Source organism: Mustela nivalis (genome assembly GCF_964662115.1).
Source record: "Mustela nivalis genome assembly, chromosome: 13".
NCBI classification, from domain to species: domain Eukaryota; kingdom Metazoa; phylum Chordata; class Mammalia; order Carnivora; family Mustelidae; genus Mustela; species Mustela nivalis.
The window spans coordinates 90,886,186-90,909,770 of record NC_139032.1 but is presented as its reverse complement, the minus strand read 5'-3'; the positions used below and the strand labels follow the sequence as shown (position 1 = coordinate 90,909,770).

Sequence of the window (23,585 nt, the reverse complement as noted above, 5' to 3'; positions counted from 1 at the left end):
CTGCTGCTTGTGCCAGCAGCCGTGAGGCTGGTCTTGGCCTGGGTTGCACGTTTATTTTTCAGTCTGAATTTTGGAAACCGTTTGTTACATTTTGAGAGATTGACCACGTGTGTTGATGGGAGCGAGTTGCTGCTTTGTCCGGGGAACGCGCTGTGGACCTGTCGGGAGCATGACCTCCTCGTCCTGCTAGCGACGGCTTCCAGCCGGCGTCCGCGTGCCGGGGGGGTCTCCCCTGGGGTCCCCTCGGCCCCGGGGGTCCGTGCGGCCACCACAAGCGGGGTTTGCCCGAGATGCTCGCCGCCGTGTTCTTACTCCCGCTCCCGGCTTGTGGGATGTGCTCAGGTGGGGCCCGGCGACGAGATGCTCCCGTTTCTCCGAATAGTTCCTGAGTTGATTCTCTCGGGGGTTCTGGGTGTGCTGGCCACACGCCAGAAGATGCATGTGTTTCTTTTCAGCGTTTGTTCTTCTTGCTCTTGTCTTTATCTCCTGGGCCAGCCGGGTCTCCGGTCATACCAGGCAGACTGGCGTCTCAGGCCACAGGCACCACGTCGGCCTCAATAGCTGGAAGGTTCCTTTTATTGTTATTAAGTTGGGGGTGTGTCTTCCTCTGTGGAACGTATCAGTGGGTTTTGGATCTTAAATTTTTTTGGTACCTGCCAATGTGACCCAGATGGACTGCGTCCTTGAATTTCTCGGCATAACAAAGTACGTTGCACGTTTTTTTTAGGTAAACTGCATTTGGTTTTAGTCATTAACGACTCCTGGATCCCATCGTGAACAGTCGATTCAGGCTGTTTGTACAGTGAGTCTTGAGGGAGATGGGCTGATGCCAACGTCGGTTCCGTGCGAGTGCGACTTTAGCGACAGGTTGGGGCCAGCCCCGATGGAGGAGCAGAGAAGGTTCCATTGCCTTCTGGGCTATGGGGCCGTCTGACTGAGGGGGCAGAAACAGAGCGTAAGACCGTTAGGTCCTGGTGCCTTTGGTGGGAGGAACAGGTCTTTGACCACTTATCTTCCTTCCTGTAGTCCTGCTGACTGACTCCTTGCGCACCAAAGGGGCCGAAGCAAGCAGGACAGAGAAGCAGGACTTCCTGGCTCTCGGGGCTTCCCCTCACCACCCAAGGGCAGCAAGCACATCTGCTGGTCGCGGGAGGCTCCGGCATCAGGCCAGCCTGGCTTCTCTCCCCCGTGGCCTGTTCCTGTGTTTCAGGTCCTTGGGCTCCATGAGCCCATGGGTCCTCACCTCAGAGGAGAGGTGCTGTGAGTCCTGGCTCTGTGCTCTTTGTTTCCGGGACTCCTAGCCACTACCCCGCCGGGCCTCCAAGGCTCTCCTCCCGCAGGGTTGCGGGTTTGGGGAGCAGGAAAGCGCACGCATGGAACTCGCTGTGTGTCAGGATGTACACGTCCTTTCCCGTCCCCGGCCTCTCTGCCTGGGGTCAGCGTCACAAATCCCAGCTTCCCAGAGAGGCCTCCAGCGGACCTGGAAATGGCAGGATGGGGTGTTGGCCACCCCAGGAACCTGACGCTTGGGGTCGGAACCTTTATCCATGGGAACTTGGCCAGACGCTGCCCAGTCAGCCTGGAATTAGACACTGATGCAGACGAAGCCGTCCTGTGCCAGGGTTACGCCGTATGTGTCACACTCACCTCCCTGTTACCCCTTTACAACCAGCCTGGGAGGATGGAGGCACACTCACTTATAGATGAGGAAGCTGCGGCTCAGAGAGGGGCGGTGACTCCACTGGGGCTGCCCAGCATGAACTGAAGGGACAAGCCTGAGCCTCGCTCGAGCCCTCCGACCCCTCTGCTGCTGCCTGGGCCTCATGCTTGGTGCCCACGGGCCCTGAGAGTCTCCAGGAGGAGCAGGGACGGCCCCCACTCTGCCCTGGCTCCAAGGGTTGGCAGGTCCCACAGAGGGGGCCCCCAGGCTTGTCCTGAGGGCATGTGAGGGGTGGGGAGATGGGAGCCTTCCTTGGGCCGCCAGAGCACACGGTGCTCGTAGAAATCAGTGGTCCTCCGGTACGGCCACGTCACAGGAGATGTAAAGACAACGGGCACGGTCGCGGACTTCCCAGGCTGCTCCCCCCCAGGCTCCTCAGGTCAGGCGGGGACAAGGGAGCAGGAAGGGGGCAGTGGACAATGTGTCTGGGCAGCCAAGCCAGGGTCCTGTCCCTGCCCCAACCCAGACCACCTCAGCCGCGGCAGGGATGGAACAGCATGCCTCCCCGGGTGCCCAGAAGCTCTCGGGGACACGTGCCTTGGGGCTTGGGGAGGGGTCTCTACCAGACCCCAGTGCCTCAGGGAGCGTGGCTCAGCCGTGGGCCACTTTCCAGGAGACCCCGGGGGCCCCAGCCCTCAGCTAGCACAACAAACAGTCCTGGGCTTTCAGCTCTGCTGGGGGAACAAGGCAGGGTGCCAGGAGGCCTGTGGGGTGCCCGTGTACTGACTCCAGTGTCCTGTGTCCCAGCGGCACCATCGGGGATGAAGACAACACACCCTTACCCACCCCAGGAGTGGGAAGCCAGGCCTGCCGGGCTCCTGGTGCGCTTCCTGCCCCCACCTCCACCCCCACGCAGCGGAGTCCCCTCCTCTGAACTCTTCCACGGACCCTGCAGGTCTGGACCTTGAGGTTAGGAGAGATGGAGGACCCAAAGCAGCTCAAGTCTGGGAAGGAATCCGGAGCAGCCCTGCCCGGGGACCTGGCAGTCTCTCGGGGTTCTGCCACTGAAGGAGGCTTTCAGCAAGAGAGGGGCCAAACAGAAATTACAGCCCCCAGGCTCTGCCCTCCTGCCTGCCCGCACCTCCCCACAGCCCAGCCAGCGTGTGACTAAGGAAAAACACACAGCCACACTGATGCAATTAGGAAAATGTTGTTTTTCAAACGTTGCCAGATCCTCGGGGCTGACCTTGTAACACGGGAAAACCGCGCGGGCGTGTCGGGCCCGCGCCTGCCACTTGCAGCTTTGGCCTGGGAGTGCTCCGAGGCCTCGAGCAGCTCTGAGACCTGTGGGGTGGGGGTGTCGAGACGCCCCTGTTGCGTGTTCAGGGCACGGGGAGCATGGGACGAGCCCTTGCTGGGGGCTCAGGGCGTGGGCCTGGCCTTCTGGGTTTGAGGAAGGAGAGGAGGGGCTTCTAGGCGGCTGCCCGAGAGGATCTCGCGCTCCAGGTGAGTGCCCCCCAACCCCGCAGCCGCTCCCAGCCTCTGGGCACAGCCTGCCCTCCATTTTCCAGCTCAGGGAACGGAGTGTGGTCAGCAGACTCCTGTGCCCTCCTGGAGGCCAAGTCCAGCTCCTGCGTCCTCCCGCTGCCCTCCCGCCAGCCCTGCTTTAGACTCAGGAACAGGGCTGCTAAAGTGAGGGCACCGTCCCCAGCTCCTTCTGCTCTCCCTGGAGCAGATTAGAAGGGGCCCAGGGCCCCCCGACTCTAAAGAACCACAGCTGTGGTGTGGCCCTCCTCGGGATCTTGGCTCTTACAGGAGCCTGGGGAGGGTGAGCCCCGCAGGTAGAGGCTGCAAGGGAAGGCTTCCTGCTTTCTCCCAAACATCCCACCATGGGCCGTCTGGGAAGCAACACCAAGGGGTGACCTGGGGCTGGACTGCCCTGGAAGGTCCACTGATGCCAGAGGACCGGGAGTCCAGGGTACTGGTTGAGGTTGGGAGCCTGGGTCCCTGTTTGCACTTCTGTGCCACAGAGGCATCCCGTTAAGAGATGTGCAGCTGTCCTGCTGGGTCAGGAGCCACCAAGCTGTTCTGAGGTTATGGGCTCAAGGGGTGGCTAGTAACCCTCTCGCCTGGCGAGCAGAGAGGGCGCATGAGCCTTGGGAGCTGCTGCCCCAGAAGGCCAGGAGCATGGGGGTGGCTGCGCTGGTATCTGCCCACACTTCTTTTACGGGTAACTAGCCAAAACTCACTCCGATGTGGTGATGGGGGCGGATGGGGAAGGGTCAGGAGCCCCGAAAGATGCTTGCAACTCCAGGGACCCCCTTGGCTTACCTAGTCTGGCCCCAAACCCCCTGTGCCAGCATGGTCAGGTCTCTTCCACTCAGGTGATGGGGGCAGGGGGCTCTGTGGTCTCTGAATCCTGTGGACACCACCAAGGGCAGTTCAGCCCTCCCCAAGTGACACCCCACTCCTAGGCTCTGATCTGAGACAAGCCCCTTGGCCCCAGGGAGGCCGAGAACAAGGTCCTCTCTTAAGTCTTCTGGTCAGGCACTCCCCCTCCCCAGGAGCCTGAGGGTTTGGGAGGAGGACTCTGGGTCAAAGACGGGTGTTCTGGACCTGGAGGAAAACTGAGCAGACAGCCTTAGCAGCAAGGATTGTGGAGGGGGCTGCTGGGCAGGCTTCGTGGCCCTGAACTGGACTTGACAAACCTCTCCCTGTGTGCTTTGGAGTGAGCCCCTGGCAGGTGCTGTGCATTCCAGTGGCCACAGGCCTGGTGGGTAGGGTGGAGTTGTGGGGTGGGGGGAAGCTGGCCGGTGTGGGTGACGGGCCTGCAGAAGGCAGGGCTGGGGAGGGAGGGGGACTGGGGGTGCAGGTGGGGTGAGAGCTGCTATGGGCTGACCAGGCAGGGGTCTTTGGAAGGGGAGGGGGACGCACAGGGGAAGGGGATGCAGAGGGGAGGGGTGGTGGGTCCAGGGAGGGGGGTAGTTGTGCATGACTGACCCAGCAGGCAGGGGCCTGCAGGGGGCCGGGGATGTGGGCAGGTGGGCAGGTTGGGGCTGCGTGAAGCTGACCCGGCTCCGAGTGGAGGGAGTACTTGGGGGTATGTGGGCAGGGGCCGCTCTCCTGCTGACCCCACGGGGGGACGTGTGTGGGAGATGGGGGTGGGGTGGGGGTACAGACCGCGGATGGCGCTGATGACCCCGCGGGCGGGCGGGGGTCTGCGGGAGGCGGAGCCCGGGGTGGGGGGGGGGCGCGGGCGCGGCGCGGGCGCGGGCTGAGGGGGCGCTGGCGTGTGCCCGCAGGCAGCCGGGCGGCGGGGACGGCGGCCGCGGGGACGGCGAGCGCCCGGACACCGGCAGCTTCAAGATGAGCGACCTGGACACGGAGGTGCTGCCCTTGCCGCCGCGGTACCGCTTCCGGGACCTGCTGCTGGGAGACCCGTCCTTCCAGAACGACGACAGGTAGGGGCGGGGGTCGCCGCGCGCTCGGAGCTGTCCGCGGTGCTGAAGGCCGGCGCGCCGCCCGCTGCCCTTCAACTTTCCCGGGTTTCCCGGGCTTCTGCGCGGGGGGAAGTTTCCGAGGGGGGCTGGGCGAGGGGGCGCGCACCTTCCTGCAGGGGGCCCGGGGGATGGGACGGGGAGCTCTGTGCGGGGAGTCCTCCCAAAGACCGCCCCCAGCCTGGCCTCCCCAAGGCGGGTGCCTGCCCCCTGCCCCACTCCAAACCCGGCTGACTTGGGGGACAAGGCCAAGGCCAGAAGCAAGCCGGCGGTGGAGCCCGGGAGTCTGGCTGAAGGCGGATGTCCTCCAGACTCTGGCTGCGGCCGTTTATTCTTGTCTGAGGGAGCTTCTTTCAGGCTCCTGCCGTGGTCCCTTAGGGAGGGTGACCACGGCCCCTCACCTCCAATTCTCCTGGCTGGAGAAAACGAACATGAGTCTTTCGGTAAGAGACCAGCAGAACCAGCTCTCGGGAATAATTCATACACCAGGAGAGCTGGCAGGAAGCGGGAAGAAATGTTGCTTTTCTCTGCCTTTTCCCCAAATAGCTGTCTTGGGTAAACACCCGGCACTTAAGCTCCGTCAGCCTCAAGGGAGGCGCCTTTCCACCCGCCTTCACTGCAAGCACAGGGACTCAGCGGAGGAGCCTGCAGGGCTGGGGAAGGAGCTGGCTCTCCTTGCCGTGTGTACCCGAGCCGCCCTCCATGGCCCCGGGGCACCTGCAGGTCCCTCCCCACCCAGCTCGGGAGCAGCTGGGTGAGGCCCAGTGTCCCCCTGTGGTGCAGCGGTTGACGTCAGCACCTAGCACACGCGTTGAAAGGGTCGGACGCGGACTGAGTCCCTGGGATGATCGTTGGCTGAAGCTGACCTGGGAAAAGTCAGATTTGTGAACAAGGTCAGTGTGTAAGGACGGTGAGGAGCTGCCAAAGCGTGTGGAAAGGGATTTTAAGACCGCTGTGCCCACCGCCGGAAGCAGAGCGTCCCACCAGACCCCAGCACGTCTGCTTGCGTTCCCATCGGGAGGAGAGCTGAGCAGACCCCACCTGCCCACTCACCGTCAAGGTCGAGAGTTCAGTAGCCAGGCTCCCCGCTCCCTGGTTCCCCTTGTGGGACTGCATGTTGTAATGACAAGCCCACCCAGAGCACCCACAGGAAAGTTTCCCACCCCTCTCTGGGGAGACAGAGAGGTCAGGAGAACTCTGCCTGTGGCCAGGGCGCCCCTGCCCCCCTGGAACACAGAGCTGGACCTGCATTCTGAGCATCTTCCTAGGGCAGCGCCAGCCCCTCGGCACCTGCTTCCCTGGGACTCCGTTAAGTCTTGAGAACAGCAGCCCCAGAGATTTTTCCAACGTGGGCAGGAATGGCGTCTGTCACCCGGAGAAGGCCGGGGGCCTCTGGCTGCGTCGGTAAATGCCAGTGTCTGCGGCTGGCATAATTGAAGCCACACATCCCTCTGCTTTCAGGAGTGGATGGCAGAGGTCTTCTCCCTGCGTGCCCCAGAGAGGAGGCACAGGGCCTTGGTGGGTGTGGCTGGCCCTTGGAGGGTCCACGGGGCTCCTGGGTGGGGAGGGAGCCACTGGTTTGCACCTCTCCTGCCGGGTTCCAGGTGATGCTACCCCTGCTTGCTTGGGGACTGGAGGAGAGCCGGGGAGGTGCGGTGTTGGCTGCCCAGGGTTCCAGGAGCACTGGAACTGGGGTGGGGGGCACTGAGGAATGGGCACGGTGGGGACCTGGAGGGACCTTTCCGCTGCCCCCTGCCAGCCACTGTGCCAGGAGCACAGCGAGAAGAGCTTTTTTTTTTTTTCAAGCTTTTTGGTTCAGCTGTGGCCTTGTCCCTCTCGTGAACCCCTCATGCTGACAGGCTGTGCTCCTAGGTCTTATTGGGGCCAGGGTTGTGTTTGGAGGTGGGGGTGGCTGAGATCAGCTGAGACCCCTGGGCCTGGCCTGGGGTTCTGGGGCTGCAGGCTGTCCCCCAGCACCATGAGGCTGGGGGCTCTGGCAGACCCCACCCAGCATTATCCTGGAGCCCCTTCCGTCCCCCCAGGCCTCCACCTGCAGCCCCCAGGCCCCAGGGCAGACTCTGTGGGGTGAGCTGTGATTTGCTGCCCTGACTCTTGGCAGGCTGCGAGTGGGCAGGAAGGGCTGTGGGCTTCCTGCTCTCCGGAGAAATAAAGCCACCAGCAGTGAGTCACTGCAGCCTCACACGCTGTGGCCTTGGAGGGAGGGAGGGACTCAGCCCACGTGGGTCAAGGAGGCTGCTTCGGCCTCTCCTGGGGGGGGGGGGGGGGGAAGCCGGGAGGGGGAGGAGGGCAGAGCCAGAACTCACAAAACTTCCAGGGAGCAGCTGAGGTCTCGGGGTAACCTTCACCACTGCCTGCAGGGCCAGGTCTTGAGGTCCACGAGAGCAGGACTCTGCAGAAGTTCCCCTGGGCCAGGCAAGGCCTGGGGCTCAGGACTCCCCGCTCCACCTCCTGCTCCCTACCCGCCCCCCAACAGGTCTGCAGCTGACCCTCCCGTGCACTTGGACACCTGAGCATGTGGCACTAGCGTCCTGGGGGATAGACCTAGGGATCTGAGTGCTTCACAGCTGGGGGCCCCAGGAAGGGGTGATGACAGCCCCAGGCACCCCGCAAACAGCACTGTGATGAGACAGCGACATGGAGGGGGAGTTCTGTCATCATAAGTGTTTCTCTGCCTCCTGTCCTGGAACACAGATGGGAGGCTTTCCGCCCTGCCCACCCCCAGGCTCAGGGAGATGCAGCTGGGCTCTGTCCCCTGAGGTACAGGGGGACGCGGGGACACGACTGCCTTGTCCCCCACGAGAAGAACTGTGGAAGGGCTGGGGTGGGGAGAGCCACAGGTGAAGGCAACGGGCCTGGCATGTGGCCACCTCCTGGCCTGCGTGTCCCTGACCAGCTGCTTTCCACGGCTGCCTGCCGGGCCAGAACTCAGCCTGCGGGGTGGGGGGGCGCAGCTGGAGGCCGGGTCAGCATCGGCGCCCTCCCCTTTCCCCCAGTCATCTGAGTGGAGGGCGGAGGGACCCTGAGAAGCATCCAGGGATCAGTGCCCTCGGGGTCCCTGGGGATTGGGGGGGCACCAGGCTGCTGCAGGAAGGACGAAGAGGCCAGGACCCCAGGGGACCCCACTGGGCTGTTGGTCTCTGTTCCTCTGAAAACAGAGGAGGGAGCCGGGCTTGCTTCTCTGGAGTCGAGCAGTGCCAAATATTATTTCACACAACAAACTGGGAAGTGGGAAGACAGTCCTGCGCTGCTGGAGCCTGGGGTGGGGTGCGGGGGCTCGAGCACAGACCCCTGCCCGCCCTGCCGCAGGGTGATTGACAGTCGGGGATCCCGGGACAAAGACTCCCCAGCTCTCGGTCCACTGGGGACCCTCAAACCCAGGTTTTGGGTGCAGAGAGGAGCAGGCAGGGCTGGGGTCCCTGCGGGAGGCGCGCCCCTTCCCCTCCGCTGAGCAGAAGAGGCTCAGGCCCCCGCAGCAGGGCATCGGGAACAGCTGCCCCCAGAGCCACTCAGCTCTAACTGTTAGTAAATGGACATCGCTGGGCCCCACGGGAGAGGCCGCCAGCGCAGGCGGATCTCAGTGTGGCCGGGTCAGAACCGCCCCAGGGCCCTTCCCTTCTTTCTCTTCCCTCCTCTGTTTCTCTCCCCGGGGCTCCAGCAGATGCACAGGCTTCAGAGCGGGACACTGTCCCTGCTCACCGGCACAGGACCCAGGGCCCTCCCCAGAGCCCCGGAGGGCAAGCACCCCCGGGGATCCCTACTCTGGAGGGGGTCCGGGGAAGATTGGGGGCCGTGAGGGAGGCCGTGGGGACAGCAGGCTAGCCCGAGTTTTGCACGTGGGGGTTCCCTGCCGATGACGAACACAGAGCGCCCTGTCACAGTAGAGGGGAACCAGGGACCATGGAAGTGCCCCGGCCCGTGCCAGCCAGGCTGAAGGGGCAGCTGGCTTGGTGCCAGAGGAGCTCACTGCTTCGCGCCGGGTCCTTCCTGTGTGGGGCTGCCGGGCTCAGACCTCCTGGGGGCTGCCGCCTCTTCCATGTCGTGACTCATGGGCAGGGCTGGGTTCGTGGCTCATGAGGGCAGGACAATGTGGGAACCCCGCTCTGCCCCAGCACCTGCCCCCTGCCCTGCCCCAGCTGGCGGCCTGGGTTCATTGCAAACACATAGACTTGGAGGACACACAGGCTGGGGAAACGGCCAGGGCCCCGGCTGGTGGGGCGCAGGCAGGGCTGGAGGATTCTTGCCACCTTCAGGACCTGCGCAGTAGGACCGGGTGGGCCCCGGACAGGGGGGACATGGGGCTAAAGCCAAACCCCTCAGCTCCCCCCAGACATTCTGTTCAACCAGCGCAGCCACCCCTGCAGAGCCCGTCACCCCCGGGAGCGGCTGTTCCTGCCCCCGGGCTCCTGCCTGCTGCCCACCGGCCTCTCTGACGGACTCCCAGTCTTCCTCCCCCGCTCCCCGGCTCTGACCCGAAATCCCTGTGCCCCCAGCTGCCGCCGCACCTCTACCCCACCTGAGCCCCAAGGCCCGCTGCCTCACGCACAGTCTGGGTAGCTTCTGGCTTCGCGCTGTCGGGGCATGGCCCGGGCGCTGGCGTGTGGCCCCGGGAGCTGATGCTGGATGCTGTGAGGCTGCTCCAGGGACGCGTCCGTCTGGGGCTCACTGCAGCACGGCTACGTGATCCAACCAAGGAAGAGCCAGTGTTGGGGAGTAAAATTGCTGATTTTTTCCACTCACCTTCCCGGTCCAAGGCTCATGGCTGTGCCTCCCCCACGGCACTGTGAGTGGGCCGGGGCTGTCTGATTCTGTTCCCCGTGTCATCTGGGGTCCCCCACAGGGAACAAGGGCCTGAGTGGTGGGGAGGAAAAAGGTAGAGAGAAGGGGGTGACCCCTGTGGAGTCCAGGCTCCTGGGGGCAGGTCGTGCCTTTCTCCAGGTGGGGGTTGTGGGGACTGAGGTCCCCCAGCCTGAGAAAGTGAGCAGCAGGCAGACGGAGAGTAAAGGGACACCAGGGAGGGACAGGACGGGGAAGGGCACAGGCCCACGTGTGCCGAGACGGGTCAGCCGGGCGTGTGTGTGTTTGTGGACTGGGCACACCGCTGTCTTCTGGGCGCTGGGGGAGTAGTGGGCCTCAATCCGTGTGCCGGCTGTCCTGGCCCCCCTGCTCATGCCCTGGAGGTATCTCGGAGTCCCCATGATGGGGACTTGGGTGTCCCCCGGGAGCCGTGCTCCCCCTCCTGGCGCTGGGCTGTGCCAGCTCTAAGCCCACATTGGGAGACACGTGTGCGTGACTCAGAGGTCGCTTCCTCCCAAATTAGTGTGAAGCGCGGCATGGACCCCCTATGAGGGGCACCAGCATCCTCCAGGGGCTCCAGAACCATGATTGGTTTTGGTTTCAAACTGTAGCTCCCGTTAGCGCCTGTTGGGGTCCCCGTGATGGCCGTTTACCACTGCGGCCAGGTCGTGGGGGGACCGTCGCACCGTGCAAGCGTCCAGAACAGAGCAGGGAGGCGGCAGGGCTCGGGTCGTGCTGCAGTCAGCTCTGGCTGCGCGGCAAAACGGCCTCGACCCGGCAGCTGAAGCAAGAGATGCTGACGTCTCAGAGTTGTGGCAAAGGGAGGTCCGAGGGCACGGGCCTGCACGGTGGGTCCGGCTGACGGCCTCTTCCTGGCTTACAGCCACCTTCTCGTGTCTTCACGTGGTGGAGAGACGGAGGGAGCGCAGGGACCTTAACGAACCCTAATCACCCCCAGGGACGCCTCCCAGCACCATCCCACTGGGGGCTGGGCCTTCAGCATACGAAGTTGCAGGCTTGGCGGAGGAGTTAATGCTACGAGAGAAACGGCAGGCGGCAAGTGGCCCTTCCCTTCCTAGGGTTAAGCTCTGCTTTGACTTCACAGTCCTCAAGCTCTGAGGGCGTCCCAGGAGACCCTGGAGAGAGGAGCTGCATGCAGCCTCGTGTGTCCCCTCCAGGCTGGGCGTGCGCGCAGCGAGGGGCCCTGTCCAGGGTTCCAAGGCTGATTAGGGGAGCTTTGGGGAGGGGTGGGCTGCAGAGAGTACCCCAGACCCAGACCCCTAACAGTGCTTGCAGCGAGGCTCCCCGCCCTGGCCCCAGAACGCATGCTTCCGCAGAGCCTGTGCACACGATCTTTTTTGGAAATAGGGCCTTTGCCGCTGGGATCAAGGTAAAACTCTCAAGGTGAGATGATTCTAGGTTAGGGTGGGTGCCGAGCCCCGTGGCCAATGTCCCTAGAGAAGAGGGGACAAGGGCAGAGGTTGCGGGGACGTGGCTTCAAGCCAGGAGCAGGGCCCCGGGAGCCGGGAGAGGCAAGAAGGACCCTAACCTGGAGCTTCCAGAAGGACCGCTGGCCTCGGGACGGGCAGAAGATGAATCCCTGTTGTCTTAGGGCCCCAGGTTGCCGCACCCCAGGACGCTGACACGGCTATCGCAGGGTAAAGGCGGGGGGTGCTCCGAAGCCAGGGACCCGGCACCTGCCCCCTTGTCTGGGTACTAAGGGAGCTTGTGGCGTGGGGCTGTGGAGGGCACCCTGGGCCTGCAGGGTGGTTCCTGCCCTTGTCCGGTGGGACCCTTGGCCCACGGAAGTTGGATGGAGTCGGAATAACGTGGCGCGTCCTTTTGCTGGGGTGTTTTCTGGAGCGGGTCCTACACTGACGTGGAAAATCGGTTTCTCAGCGGAGAAAGAGAGGCTCCCTCCCACTGGGCCTCCCCCGGCCTGTGGGAACAACGGCTCCCAGCTCCCAGGGCTCGGGCTGGGGGGGCCTGCGTCCTTTGTGACCTTGAGCCCAGGAAGGAGGCCACCTGCAGGCAGGGAACGCAGCTCCCCTGGGGCAGCAAGGGGCAGGGAGGAGGTGTCTGTGCTGGGCAGGGGCTGGGGCCTGGGGCAGGTGCGCAGGGGAGTACGCGAGGACAGAGGCCGAGGTGCCCACCTCTCCTCTCCACAGCTGGGTGCCGGGCAGGAGACCCACACCCCCAAGCCTGGCAAGGCCCCGGCCAACCCCCACTGCGCCTTTGTCTTTTCTAGAGGTGGGAGTCCCTTCTGGGAGGTGAGCCAGCTGCCTCCTCTCCCCGGGGGGCCCACGTCCTGGCTCCCTCCCTCCTCCGTTGCCCCTTTCCAGCCTCAGTGGGCCCTGGGTGGGGCGGGGACGAGAGGCTGAGGTGAGCTCACCCGGGGCTCTCCCCGTATGCAGCCCCTGGAGAGCCCCAGACGCTCCCCAGGGGCCTGCCCTGCCCGCGCCCCACCCCCCTGCAGCTAACCAGCCGCTGACTGTCTCCCTCTGTCTCTGTGTCTCCATGTCTGCTCGGTCTTGCTCTGCCTCTCCAGCCGGTTTGTCCTTCGTTCTAGGCCCTTCCAGAGCAATTAACTAGGGCCTGGGAGCAGGGAGAAGGACCCCAGCCCTGTGTCTCCTTCTGGAGGGGACTGTGGCCAAGAACTCCAGCTGAGCCTGGCGGGGGTTCTAATGCCCGTGAGGGGAGATGTGGCCCCATGGCCAGGCAGTGCCCCCGACAGCAGCGGCACCCCCCGCAAGCCAGCCCCGCCACATTCCTCTGGACCTGCTGGGCGGGAACGGGGCACACGGGTGGGCTGTGGGAGCTGCCCCAGGAAGACCGCCAGCCAGGACCACCCCCCACCCCCAGGTCGGCTGAATGATAGTCCTCCAAGGATGCCCCTGTCCTAGTTCGTGGAACGTGTGAATGTGGCCTCAGATGGCAGAGACTTTGAGAGTGGGACCAAAGTAAGGATTTTAGGATGGGGAGAGGCTTCTCCCTAAGCGCTGTCCCAAGTGTCCTCATTAGAAGGAGGCAAAAAATGTTAAAACGGTCAATTTTGTTGTGTGTGTTTTACCCCAGTTTGAAAAGAGAGAGGCAGAGGGCAGTTTTACACAGACAAGCTCGTATGAGGACAGAGGCAAGGATCAGGGGGACACGGTCCAAGCCAAGGGACACGGCAGCTTCCAGGGGTCACAGCCCTGCGGTACTGACCACGGCCTTTGGGGCTCAGAACTGGGAGGGAACGGTCCCCGCTAGGACAGCCGTGGGCACTGGAATGCACAGAATTATCGGGGGAGAGTGGCCATGGGAGAAACCACCCCGTTTCTATCTGGGGTGCGCCCCGGCCCGCGGGCCAGCCTCACTCTGGGAAGCCACTGTCTCGCGGCAACGCGTTCCCGGCGGCATGTACAGGGGACTCCCCGAGACTCAAGCCATGTGCTGGGGAGCCTCTGGTGGTGCCCGGGGATTGGTGGAGGGCGTGGAGGGGAGTGGGGGCTGGGGGCCCCAGGGGGGAGCTCACCCCTCGCGACTGGTTTGCTCAGACCAGGAGTCCTCTGTCCTGTCTGGTTATTGGGATCCTTGGATTCCTCGTGATTCCGAGCAGCTCCCACCCGGGGCGGCCCCCCCCAAGGTCTCCACGGCTGCCCGGGACTGTGAATGGGGTGGGAGTCCACACCCGGCCTCACGGTACCCGACACGGTGTCAGCGGCTGAACTTCTAAAGCCACAGGTTGGGGTTCAACCCGCCCGGGGCCTCAGAAGAGTCCTTGTGTGAAAGTAGGGTCACGAGGTACCCACGAGGTCGTCGAGGGGGCCCTGCGCCTACATGATAGGCCCTTTTACAGAAGGCAGTTTGGAGGCAGGCCCAGGAGGACAGCCCAGGGGCAAGGTGGGGAGGGAGCCGCAGAAGGGCTGGCCCTGCCAGCCCCGGGGTCGGGACACCCACTTTCCCTTGTCCGAGCCGCTGGCTCAGCGCTGCTTCCCTGCGCCGGGAGGAACTCCACTGTATAATTAAGAAGACTCCGCGTGACCTTGAGCTGATCAGAAGGACATTCTCTGGGGGGCCCAGTCCCGTCGCATGAGCGCCCTGAAAGCAGGACGGGATATGGAAGAGCGGGCGGTTTGAGGCACGGGGCCTCTGGCACCCAGTGCCTGGCGCTCCAGATGGGGGGGCCGCAAGCCGAAGATGGAGGCAGCCCTGGGGAAGGGAGCAGGTGGCAGCCAGCGAGACCCGGGGCCCGGCCGCCCGCCGGGGTCTGGAGGAGTTGGAGGAGCTGCCGGCGAGAGAGCCCAGCCCCGTGGACGGGGCCGAAGCCTGGCGATCCCCCAGGACAGACGGAGCCGGGCTGTGCCCGGACTCCCCCTGCAGCACTGGCAGGGGGGAGGCATTGCCTGCAGTCCGGCTGCGTCCGGCTGCCCCTTCCAGGGGCTTCAGCCTGCCCCTCGGCCTCCAGTTTCCTCACACGCTGGCTCTTGGGCCCGAAGGCCTCGTGGACCAAACAGGAAGGGCTTTTTAGGTGATGCTGTGGCCGCCAAGTGGCCCCGTATCCTGCTGGGTTGGGGCTGGCTGCTCATCCCTGCTCTGGGCGGGCACAGCCCCCCGCTGCCCTGCACGGACCCCGTGTGCGTCCAAGGACCGCAGCTCCAGGAGCATCCCCGCGGGGCCCTGCCACCTGCCTCCTCCGAGTCTCGCCCCCAAGTGTCAACCACGCGCTTCTGCAGCTGCTGCTGCTGCTTCGTCCAGGGGAGCTGGGTGTGTACCCTGACCCAGAACTCCTGCTGGAAAGGCAGAAAAACGCACACAATTCTCTCTCTCTCGTCACCGGTTTCCCGAGCAAGGCGGCGTGTCCTGGCAGCCCCGGCCGTGACCCCGCAGGGCCGCTTTTCTGCCCCTCCTTGTGGGCACGAGTTCACCCGCGGGGCCACAGAGGCTCAGCGGAACCCCCAGCACGCCCACACCCCAGTTCCCGGCACCTGGCGCGTGTCGCCACCACGGGCCGGAGGGCCTTCGCGGACGTGGTGTCATAGAGTCCTCGGAGAAGGGAGGCGGAGGCACCGAAGCAGAGGTCAGCGGCATGAGGCTGGGCCCCGAGAAGTTGCAGAGACGGGGAACATCCCTCTCCAGAGCCGGCAGAAGGAACCAGCCCTGCCCAGCGTGGGGCTGGGGTCCCAGGACTATGAGATGATAAACTCGTGTTCTCAGCCACTCAGTTTGGGGTGAGTTGTCGCGGCAGCGGCAGGAAACCCCTCCACCACGATTTAATCATCGCCCGTCCCGGTGCTCACCTGTCCCTGCTGGCCCTTCCCTGCCAGCTTCTCCTCCCGGCGAACCGCACGCGTAACAGAAAACTTATCCTAATCGTGTGTAGGGACATAGTTCAGGGCACACGCATGTTGGGCAGCCTTCCCCAGAACGTGTCATCTTCCTAAACTGTCCCAGTGAAACACTGTCCCCTCCCTCAGCCACAGGCCCACGCCGCGCCCCGCGCCCCTCGTCTGTGGGTCCGGCTCCCCCGCGGCGTTTCCGCTCGCACAGAACTGGTCCCGCGGTGCCGGGCTGACCTCTGCCGGCACCAGACCTCCAGCTCCGCGGCGCTGCAGCCGGTGCTGGGGCTCCCTCCTCTCGGAGGCCGAATGCTGCTCCGTGGTGTGGACAGACCGCGTCTCGCCCTCCTTCTGTCTTTGGGCTCTTGAGCCGCTTCCACGTTCAGCTCCTGTGTGTGATGCCGGACACGGTGTGCGACTGCCTCCCGGAGACCCTGCTTCCTGCCGGCGAAGCTGCCGGCTCACGGGGAAACCGAGTTCAGCTCTTTGAGGAAGCCCCAGGCCCTCCCACCGCCGCCGCCGCCTCTTGCGATCCCAGCGACGCGCACGGTGCCCAGTTCTCCACGTCCAGCACGTTTTCTTTCTGCGGGTCCATCACCGCCGTCCCGGCGAGTGTGCGGTGGCGTCTCGTTTGAGTCACGCTGCCCTCGTGACTGGCGGTGTTGAGCACCTTTCCGAGGACTCCCTGGCCCCCAGGAGCCGCCCAGGCACCGGCCCGGCCCGGCAACGGTACCTGACATCAGGACACCCCCCCCCCCGGGTCGCCTCTCCCGACATGGGGCTGTGGGTGAGGATGCCGAGGACCCCGCAGGCACACCCCAGCTTGGCTTCAGAGGGTGGAGGCCGGCACCCGCCTGGGGGTCCCCGGCCCACGCTCTGCCTGCTGCTCCTGTTCTCCCGAGCCCCATCTCAAGAAGCTTCTGCCTCTCCCTGGGCTCGAGGCTCTGGGGCCAGCCCTCTTCCCTGCCTGCACACCTGTAACGTCCCACCTGCAGGCCTCACCTGCTCCAGGTCCCTCTCCAGCCCCGCCGCCCACAGCGTGCCAGGCGTGGGCGCCCAGTCCCCCACGAGACAGTGTGGGGCAGGCACGTGAAGGGTGCCCAGAGTGGATCTGGCAACGCACCCCATCCGCTCCTCTTGTCCTCCCTGTCTCGGGGCATCACCGCCCACCCACTCCCTCAGCCCAGGTGGATTCCCCCACCCTCCAGTCCTCCCGAAGCCTGGCAACCTCCACCTGTGCTCCCCGCCTCCGCCAGGCCCAGCCCCTCTGGGCACAGAAGATGCAGAGCGACCCCTGCTCCGCGGGGCTGCTCCAGCAATAGAAGGAAAGCCGTGTTCATGGTGCTTGGGGAAAGGGAGGCGGCTCTTGGCTTCCGCCCCCCTGCTGCAGCCACGGGGCTCGAGCTTGTCCAAGCCCAGCAGGAGTGGGCAGTTTGGGACACTGCTCACGGTGTGCCGTGGCCAGGGAACTTGGTGCCCCATGCCCGGGGCTCTCCTCCACGTACAGGAAACAGGGACCGTACAGTAAACTGGATGACCATCTTCCAAATAAATCAGAGCTTATGTAAGCGCTGCAGCAGGCCAGCTGGAAGGGCCTCCGCCACCCACTCCAGACAGCGCGGTGCTGACGGTCGCCTGGTGGTCCGTCCCTGCACATCAGCCGAGGGTTCCGTTAGGCCCGGTCATACGTAACACTGGGAAAACCCTCCTTGGTCCCCCTTACCATGGACCTCGAAAGTCATCGCTGCATGTGGACCAAGTGCCCTCAAAACCCAGGAACAGGAGAACACAGGGTAGCCGTGGCAGACGCGGCCGTCCGGCCAGATGTGCAGGCTGTCCTGCGGTGGACGGGCGCGCTGGCCGTCTGCGCGCATACAGGCGGGCGCCGCGCCGTCGTGGCCACACGACCACGAGCTTGCGTCCTGTCTGTGGGTAAAAATGACTCCCAAGGAGCCCCGCGGCTTCCTTCCCCCCCGGGTGGCCCACTACCCACCCTGCTCCTTACTGAGCGAAGGAGCCACAGCATTGCCCAGAACCCCGCACTCACTGGGGGCAGCCGCTCCATGTCGTCCCGCGGGAAGGGGGACAAGTGTCCGCCAGCTCCTCGCACCCCCCCCCAGGAGCAGTCGTGGGGCTTTCCACATCAACACCTTGTTCCTTTGAGGCAGATTCCTGATGGGGGCACAGCCCGGGGGGGGTGCTGGGGGTCTGCCGAGACCCCAAATGGCTCTGCGCCAGACCGTCCTGCCTCTCCATGTCGGGGCAGGGGCCAGCAGGGGCTGTGGGTTCTGAGGCCTACCGTCCTTCCACAGACCTTCCAGAAGCCAGGCAAGCTGGAGCCCCCGGTCTGGGCGTCCGGGTTCAGGCAAGTCAGGAAAGCCTGGAGCACTGGCCGCTGAGTTCAGCCGTGCTTCTCAGCACCTCCTGCCCCCAGCGGGCTCCAGCCAGAGCCTCGGCCCCCACCCCCACCCCCCCACCCCGCACCCACACCTGCTGGCAGCTCCCTGGCCAAGCACCTCACCTGCCTCACCTGCTGGCTCCTCCGACTGCTTCTCCCCGCCTCCGTCTCCTGGGGAAGCCACCTCCGACCTCCGTGCCGTGCCGCATCTCCCCACTTAACAAAACTGAAGCTTGCACTGTCTCCCGGGTTGTTCCCGGTCGCCGGGGTGACCCGAGCCGTCCCCAGCGGGGCATCAGGCGCAGACGGGGCTCCACGAAGCAGCTGCTTTGTCCAAAGCAGGGCCCTTGTACCTGACACAGAGCTGAGCCTAGCATACGGGCCCTGCTCAGCGAGTGCCCCTGCGAACACCGGATGGCCCTGTGGGATGGAGGGAGGGTGGGCAGACAGATCGGGCATGTCCCACCTGGCGGGGGTGGGATCACCCAACCTGAACCAGCGTGGGTTTGGGGGCCTGGCAGGTGGGCACAGCTCCCGCAGGCCATCCAGAGCCCCACCTGAGTCCCCAGGACCCGCAAGCTGCCTGGGACTTGGGCACACAGCTGAGCACCGCTCGTGGGCTCCAGCCGCTCTTGCCTGCGGAGGTGAGTGGCCAAGAGCCACCAGCTGTCACCGCGCCACTACTGCTCCCCTCCCCCAGCGCCGTGACTGTCGTGATTCTTACTACTACTTCCGTTACAAGGCGGCGCTGGCCCCTGGGCGCTGAGACCCCTCCCGCCAGGACTCCCTCGCGCGTCCGGCCGCCCCCCCCCCACGGCCTCTCGGCGCCCCCCGCCCGCCCGGCCGGGCCGATCCACTGCGGCGGCGGCGCGGGGAGCGCGGGGCGGGGCGCGGAGATGGGAGCGCCGCCCCCGCCGCCTCCCGCCCGTGCGCTCCCGCAGGATGGCGCGGGCCAAGCTGCCGCGCTCGCCGTCCGAGGGCAAGGCGGGCCCGGGGGGCGCCCCGGCCGGCGCCTCGGCGCCAGAGGAGCCTCACGGCCTCAGCCCTTTGCTGCCGGCCCGCGGCGGGGGCTCCGTGGGCAGCGACGTGGGCCAGAGGTAGGGGCGCGTGCCTGGGGACCCCGCGAGCCACCGGGAGGGGCTTTGCTTCTGCCGCTCGCATCTCGCACGGGCTCCGCTGGGCTGCACCTGCCGCGTTGCCTGCAGCCCCGGGGAGGGGGGCGATGACTGGGTTCCTCACTGGGAACCCTCACCCAGGCGCGTGCGGAGCCTGAGGTTCCCCCCTCCCCCCGCAACTCCCTTCTGCTCTCAGTAACTGGTACGGTGGGCCTGCAGGTAAGACTGCAGGGGAGAGGAAAGAGAGGACCCGACACAGTGCCAGGTGGCTCGAGGACCCTGCCCTGCCCTGGCTCACTGAGCCCACACTCCTGTTGGTTCTAGTGGCTGCATGTCCGGAGGCAGGGCCAGCGTCCTCATCCCCACTTCAGAGGCGGGCAGCATGAGGCCCAGGGAGGTTGGGGGCCTGGCCAAAGGCTGCATAGCAGATTGGAGCTGGGACATAGTCAGGTCTCAGGTTCCCTGGGGACGAGTGCCCCAAGCTAGTGGCCCCCAGGGTGCAGGAGGTCTGTTTCCTGGGGAGGGGGCTCTCCTGAGGAGGGGGCATCACAGGTCCTTCTCCGGTTCCTCTGAGGACAGGGGGGCACGCAGCTCCCCCATCTCACGGGCAGGGTGGCACGCAGCACCCCCATCTCACGGATGAGGACACCGAGGCTTGGACTGCTAGCACTAGTACTTAGCCAGCACCTTCTGTGTGCAGGAAGCCCTTCTAGATGCTGCGGGAGGAACAGAGATGAATCAGACCCGCCCTGGTGTAGGCACACATCGTGGGCACGGAATCCTGTGTCTGGCAGAGAGGAGCAGGCTGGGCCAGGGTGAGGAGAGCGGGGGCTCCCCGGGCTGCTGGTCTTCGGGGAGGGAGTCCAGGAGGTCGGCAGGGGCCCTCCAGGCTGAGCCAGCAGCCAGGGCCGAAGCCCAGGGGCAGGGGCGCCAGGCCTCATTAAGGTCAGGGCGGAGGTTGGCAGGGAGTTGGCCTGGCAGATGGCAGAATCGGGGGTGCCTAGGGAGTCTCTCCCGTGCCCCTCCCACCGGGCTGCAGGCTGTCCAGGCCCCTCCCTGCCTTCACACCCCATTTCCGGCTCCTTGGAGCTGCCCAGTGGTTACTCCCAGTCCCTGGAGCAGACTGTCAAGAATGGAGGCGAAGCGTGTCTAAGAGGCTCGGGGCAGCTAATGGGCAGCCTGGGTGGGCAGGAAGCGAATGCTGGCCAAAGCCCTGAGGACGGCTCTCTCCCTTCCATGGCTTCTTGGACACTGTGGGGGGCAGTGATTCTTGAGGCTCTGGTTACAGCCAGCCCAGCCCTTGGAAGAGATCCGCTCCCCTTGCTGTCCCTGTTCCTGCAGGGACGCGGAGATGGCAGGTCCTGCCCAGGCTGCGTCTGAGCCTGCAGTGCCCAACAGGAGCTGAGATGGCCAGGCCACCTCCTCCAAGAAGCCCTCTCCCATGCCCACACTCTCCTGCCCCCAGTTCTGTGCTGGTGCTTACGTGAGGGGCTCATTCTGTCCCCGGCAGCCCCTGAAGTGTGGGACCCATATCAGCCTCCTCGCGCAGAGCAAAGGGCACTTTCCAAGGCTGCGTAGTATCAGGGCCGGGAGCCCAGCTGCCTGTTGCCCCCAGACTTTAGACACATGCTACGAGGTTCATTCTGGACGGGAGCAGAGAGCACCCACAACAGGTTCCTGAGCAGAGCAGGCCTTGCAGGCCTCCGTAGGCAGTCAGATGTGACCGAGCACCCGGCACCCAGGGTCCGGGTGCTGGAGACGGTTATCACAGGGAGCGAGGGGCCGCGGCTCCTGAGCCGGTCTCACCTCCATGCCTGGCTGCCCGCTGGGGCCAGCCAGGGCCAGAGTTCTTCGGGCCACTTGGCGGCATGAGCCTTCCGCAGGGTGGCCCAGAGCCTTCTGGATGCCTCACCAGTGCTGGGGAGGCAGCGGGGCCCAGGGAAGTCCCGCTCCCAGTCCCATGCCCAAGCCCCTCACCCACCCACTCCCAACACAGTGCTCCCTGGTCACAGGGATGCTGTGGGCCCGCATGGGCTCCTCCCCAACACACCCCCAGCCTAGGCTCCCTGGGCTCAGAGCTCATGGGCCTCCTCCTTTCTCCTCTGTCCCTTGCCTCCTCAATGCCTTGTGAGGCCAGGTATGGGAGGGGGACATGGTTAGAGATTGGGATCTGGAGGTTGGAGTGATGCAGCCCATCATTCGAGAGCTTCTGAGCAGGGGGCCCAGTGGGCCCTCCACAGGCGTCCTCGCTGCTCTGGGGCCCCCCCATGGCCCCAGCAACCCCAGGACCGGGTGGCCTTGTTCTCTGGGGCCCCCTTGTGCCCCCAGCGACCCCGGACCAGGTGGCCTTGTTCTTCCCAGGTGCTATGGCAGGTCAGGGAGGCTGACCTGGAAAGGCAGACAGGGCGGGAGAGGATAGGTCTGATTACTGGGAACGCCCTCCACCGGGGTTTGGGTTCTGCACCCAGGGAGGGGTCCCTGGTGTATCCTCGGAGGGGACACCTGGCTGGGCATCCCGGAAGGCGTGAAGGCAGCACCAGTGAGCAGGGTAGGGCTGCAGACCTAGGAAAGAGAGTCGGGGGCTGTGGGAGTTGTGGGGAGTGGGCGGGTGTGAGGGGCGCCCCGTGGGCAGCTGAGTCTGGGGCATCTGGAAGCACAGCCAGGAGAACTCCAGGGGCAGGACCCTCTTGTGGGTCTGGGTGCTCAGAGGGGAGGGGAGGAGCAGGTCAGAGGCCAGAATGGAAATCGGGCCCGGTGTGAGGCGGCAGGTGGAGGCCAGGGTGTCCGCAGGGCAGAAAGGGAGGAAGAGGGGTCCCCAAGGAGGAAGGGGAGCAGGAGGGCCTGGGCGGAGGAGTCGTGCACTTGGCCGTGCCCCTGTCTGCGCCCCCGCCATTGGTAGTTCAGGGAGGGGACATCCTGGGGCGGGGTCTCTCTGAGCCGGGCTGACGGCAGGGTTTAGGGAGTAGAGGGGACTCCAGCTGCTCGCCAGGGGCTCCGCGCCCAGGCCCTCGGGGGGCGGGGCCTGCGGTGTGGGGGCGGGGCCCGGAGGTGGGCCTGGTGGGCGGGGATTGACGGGGGCGGGGCCGGAACAGGTGGCTGCCGGCGCCGGGCCTGGGTTAGCATCCCTGTGAGCCCAGGTGGGGGCGGCATTGAGCGGCCCCTGGGCGCAGTCTGTCCCTCCCCGCTGCGTCTCTGACCACTGAGGAGGGGCCTGGGGGGGCAGGGCCCATCCCCGCACGCAGGACCCCGGGAGCCTCTGTGAACTGGGGCTGAGGAGGGAAGGGGCGCCAGGACTGCAGGAAGCACCTTTCACTCCGCGCTCCCGCGCAGGCGCGCAGTGTGCCAAGCCCCGAGCGTCGAGGTTGCATCTGGGGGTCCTCGGGGTGCCAGTGTGGTCCTGCTTTCCTGCTGTTCTTCCCAGGACCCCACGTGTTTGCCCTGACCCCAAGCCTGCCTGTCTCACCAACAGCGGCAGGCAGAGTTCCCTCCCCCCAGGCGCACTCGCCCTCCTCCCCTTCCTGTGGCCCCCATGCTCCTCCAGGAACCTCAACCCTCCACACCACCCACCCCAGGGTCCCACACCCACTCTCCCTGAATTCCTCGCTCCACCACCACGGCCGTGGCCCTGCCAGACTCCTGGGACAGCTGTCACCCCAACGTGGGGCTTGGGGCAGTGCCGGGGTCTATGGAAGGGAATCTGAGCAAACATGTAGACTCTGCCGGAAGCACCCGGTGACTCCAGGCTGAGGCCTGGTGCAGCCCTGGCTCCCACTGCTCCGTGGGGGGCGCCGCTCCGCACACCCCGTCCAGACCTCTTTCCCAGAGCGTCCTGTGGCCCCACCTTGCCCACCCCAGCACAGGGAGCTGCGGGCTGGGCGCTGGGAGGGGAGCCTGCCCACCCACAGGGAACGGGTGGGCGAGTGCCTGTGGCCCAGCCCATGGCAAGGGACTGCCCCAGCCCTACAGGCCGGCTCCTTCCTCCTGCCTGTGGCCTTGGCAAAAAAGTGGTCTTGTCTGAACCCATGCTTCCTCTTCTGGAACGTGCCTGCTTTGAGGATTAAGAGCACGTCATCAAAGAAGAGTAGAATTTCGGCACACACAGACCCCCGCCAGCCCCCAGGGGCCAGTTCCCAGAGCCCCATAGCTCCCACCCGCCTCCTTTCCAGCCCAGGCCCAGCCGTCTTGGGGTCAGTTGTGTGTGGCCAGGCTGGCAGAACCCTTCCGCAGGCGGCCCAAAGGGCAGCCACTGTGTGGTGGTTGGTCAGTGGAGGGGGTGGACCTGGGTACCCCCTAAGAAGCATCAGCACCCAGCCTCGGCCTGTCCTCTCTCTGGGAGGTCAGGGTGCAGGGCTCATGGGCTCTGTGGCCCATAGAGAGCAGGGGAGCAGAGGGCAGGTGGGTGGACTTGAGACAAGGGAGCCCTGACTGTCACGCCTTATGTGGGAACTGGCTCTCGCCAAGTCAGCTTCCCAGGTGGGAAGTGGGGCTAACAGTGCCTTTCCCTGGAGCCAGGGTTGTGGTGCCGGGGGCAGGCGTGGCAGGAGCCAGGGACAGTGAGCGCTCACTGAATGGGCTGATCCTTTCCTAATCCCTGGGCTGAAGGCGGGTGGCCTTGGCCTTGGCCTTGGGTGGGGTATGGCCTGGGCAGGGGACGCATGTGCCGGCTGCTGCCTGCGCTGTGTTGCTTTCCAGGGCACTGAGGTCTCCAGGCAACGTCACTGCCCGGCTAAAGGCTGTGCCCCGTGGGCCCCTCTGCCGCCTGAGGGCTCCGTGGGTCGG

General features: G+C 65.4%; 1 protein-coding gene and 1 long non-coding RNA gene across 10 annotated transcripts in view; one reads left to right on the top strand and one right to left on the bottom strand.

Moving 5' to 3' along the window:
- The first annotated feature begins 5,011 nt into the window (after positions 1 to 5,011).
- Positions 5,012 to 23,585, top strand: part of KCNT1 (potassium sodium-activated channel subfamily T member 1) — a 299,723-nt gene continuing 281,149 nt past the window's right edge. For 5 of the 8 annotated variants that reach the window (XR_014302124.1, XM_082696201.1, XM_082696203.1 and 2 more), the window contains exon 1: positions 5,012 to 5,121. Coding sequence is in view for 7 of the 8 variants with exons in the window: in XM_082696201.1 (XP_082552327.1) it covers positions 5,027 to 5,121 (95 nt within the window). In the remaining variant the exon portion in view is untranslated. Of the gene's footprint in view, positions 5,122 to 18,625; positions 18,789 to 19,506; positions 19,622 to 23,585 lie in introns of those variants that run through there. The other 3 variants (XM_082696205.1, XM_082696204.1, XM_082696202.1) reach the window with 2 other exon arrangements.
- Positions 15,274 to 18,509, bottom strand: LOC309846755. Of its 2 annotated transcripts, XR_014302126.1 has the most exons (4): positions 18,416 to 18,504; positions 17,815 to 18,044; positions 17,017 to 17,219; positions 15,274 to 16,942 (listed from the first exon to the last, which is right to left on the bottom strand). It is a non-coding gene; the product is annotated as an uncharacterized lncRNA (long non-coding RNA). The 2 variants fall into 2 exon arrangements; XR_014302125.1 differs by having other exon boundaries at positions 17,815 to 18,509.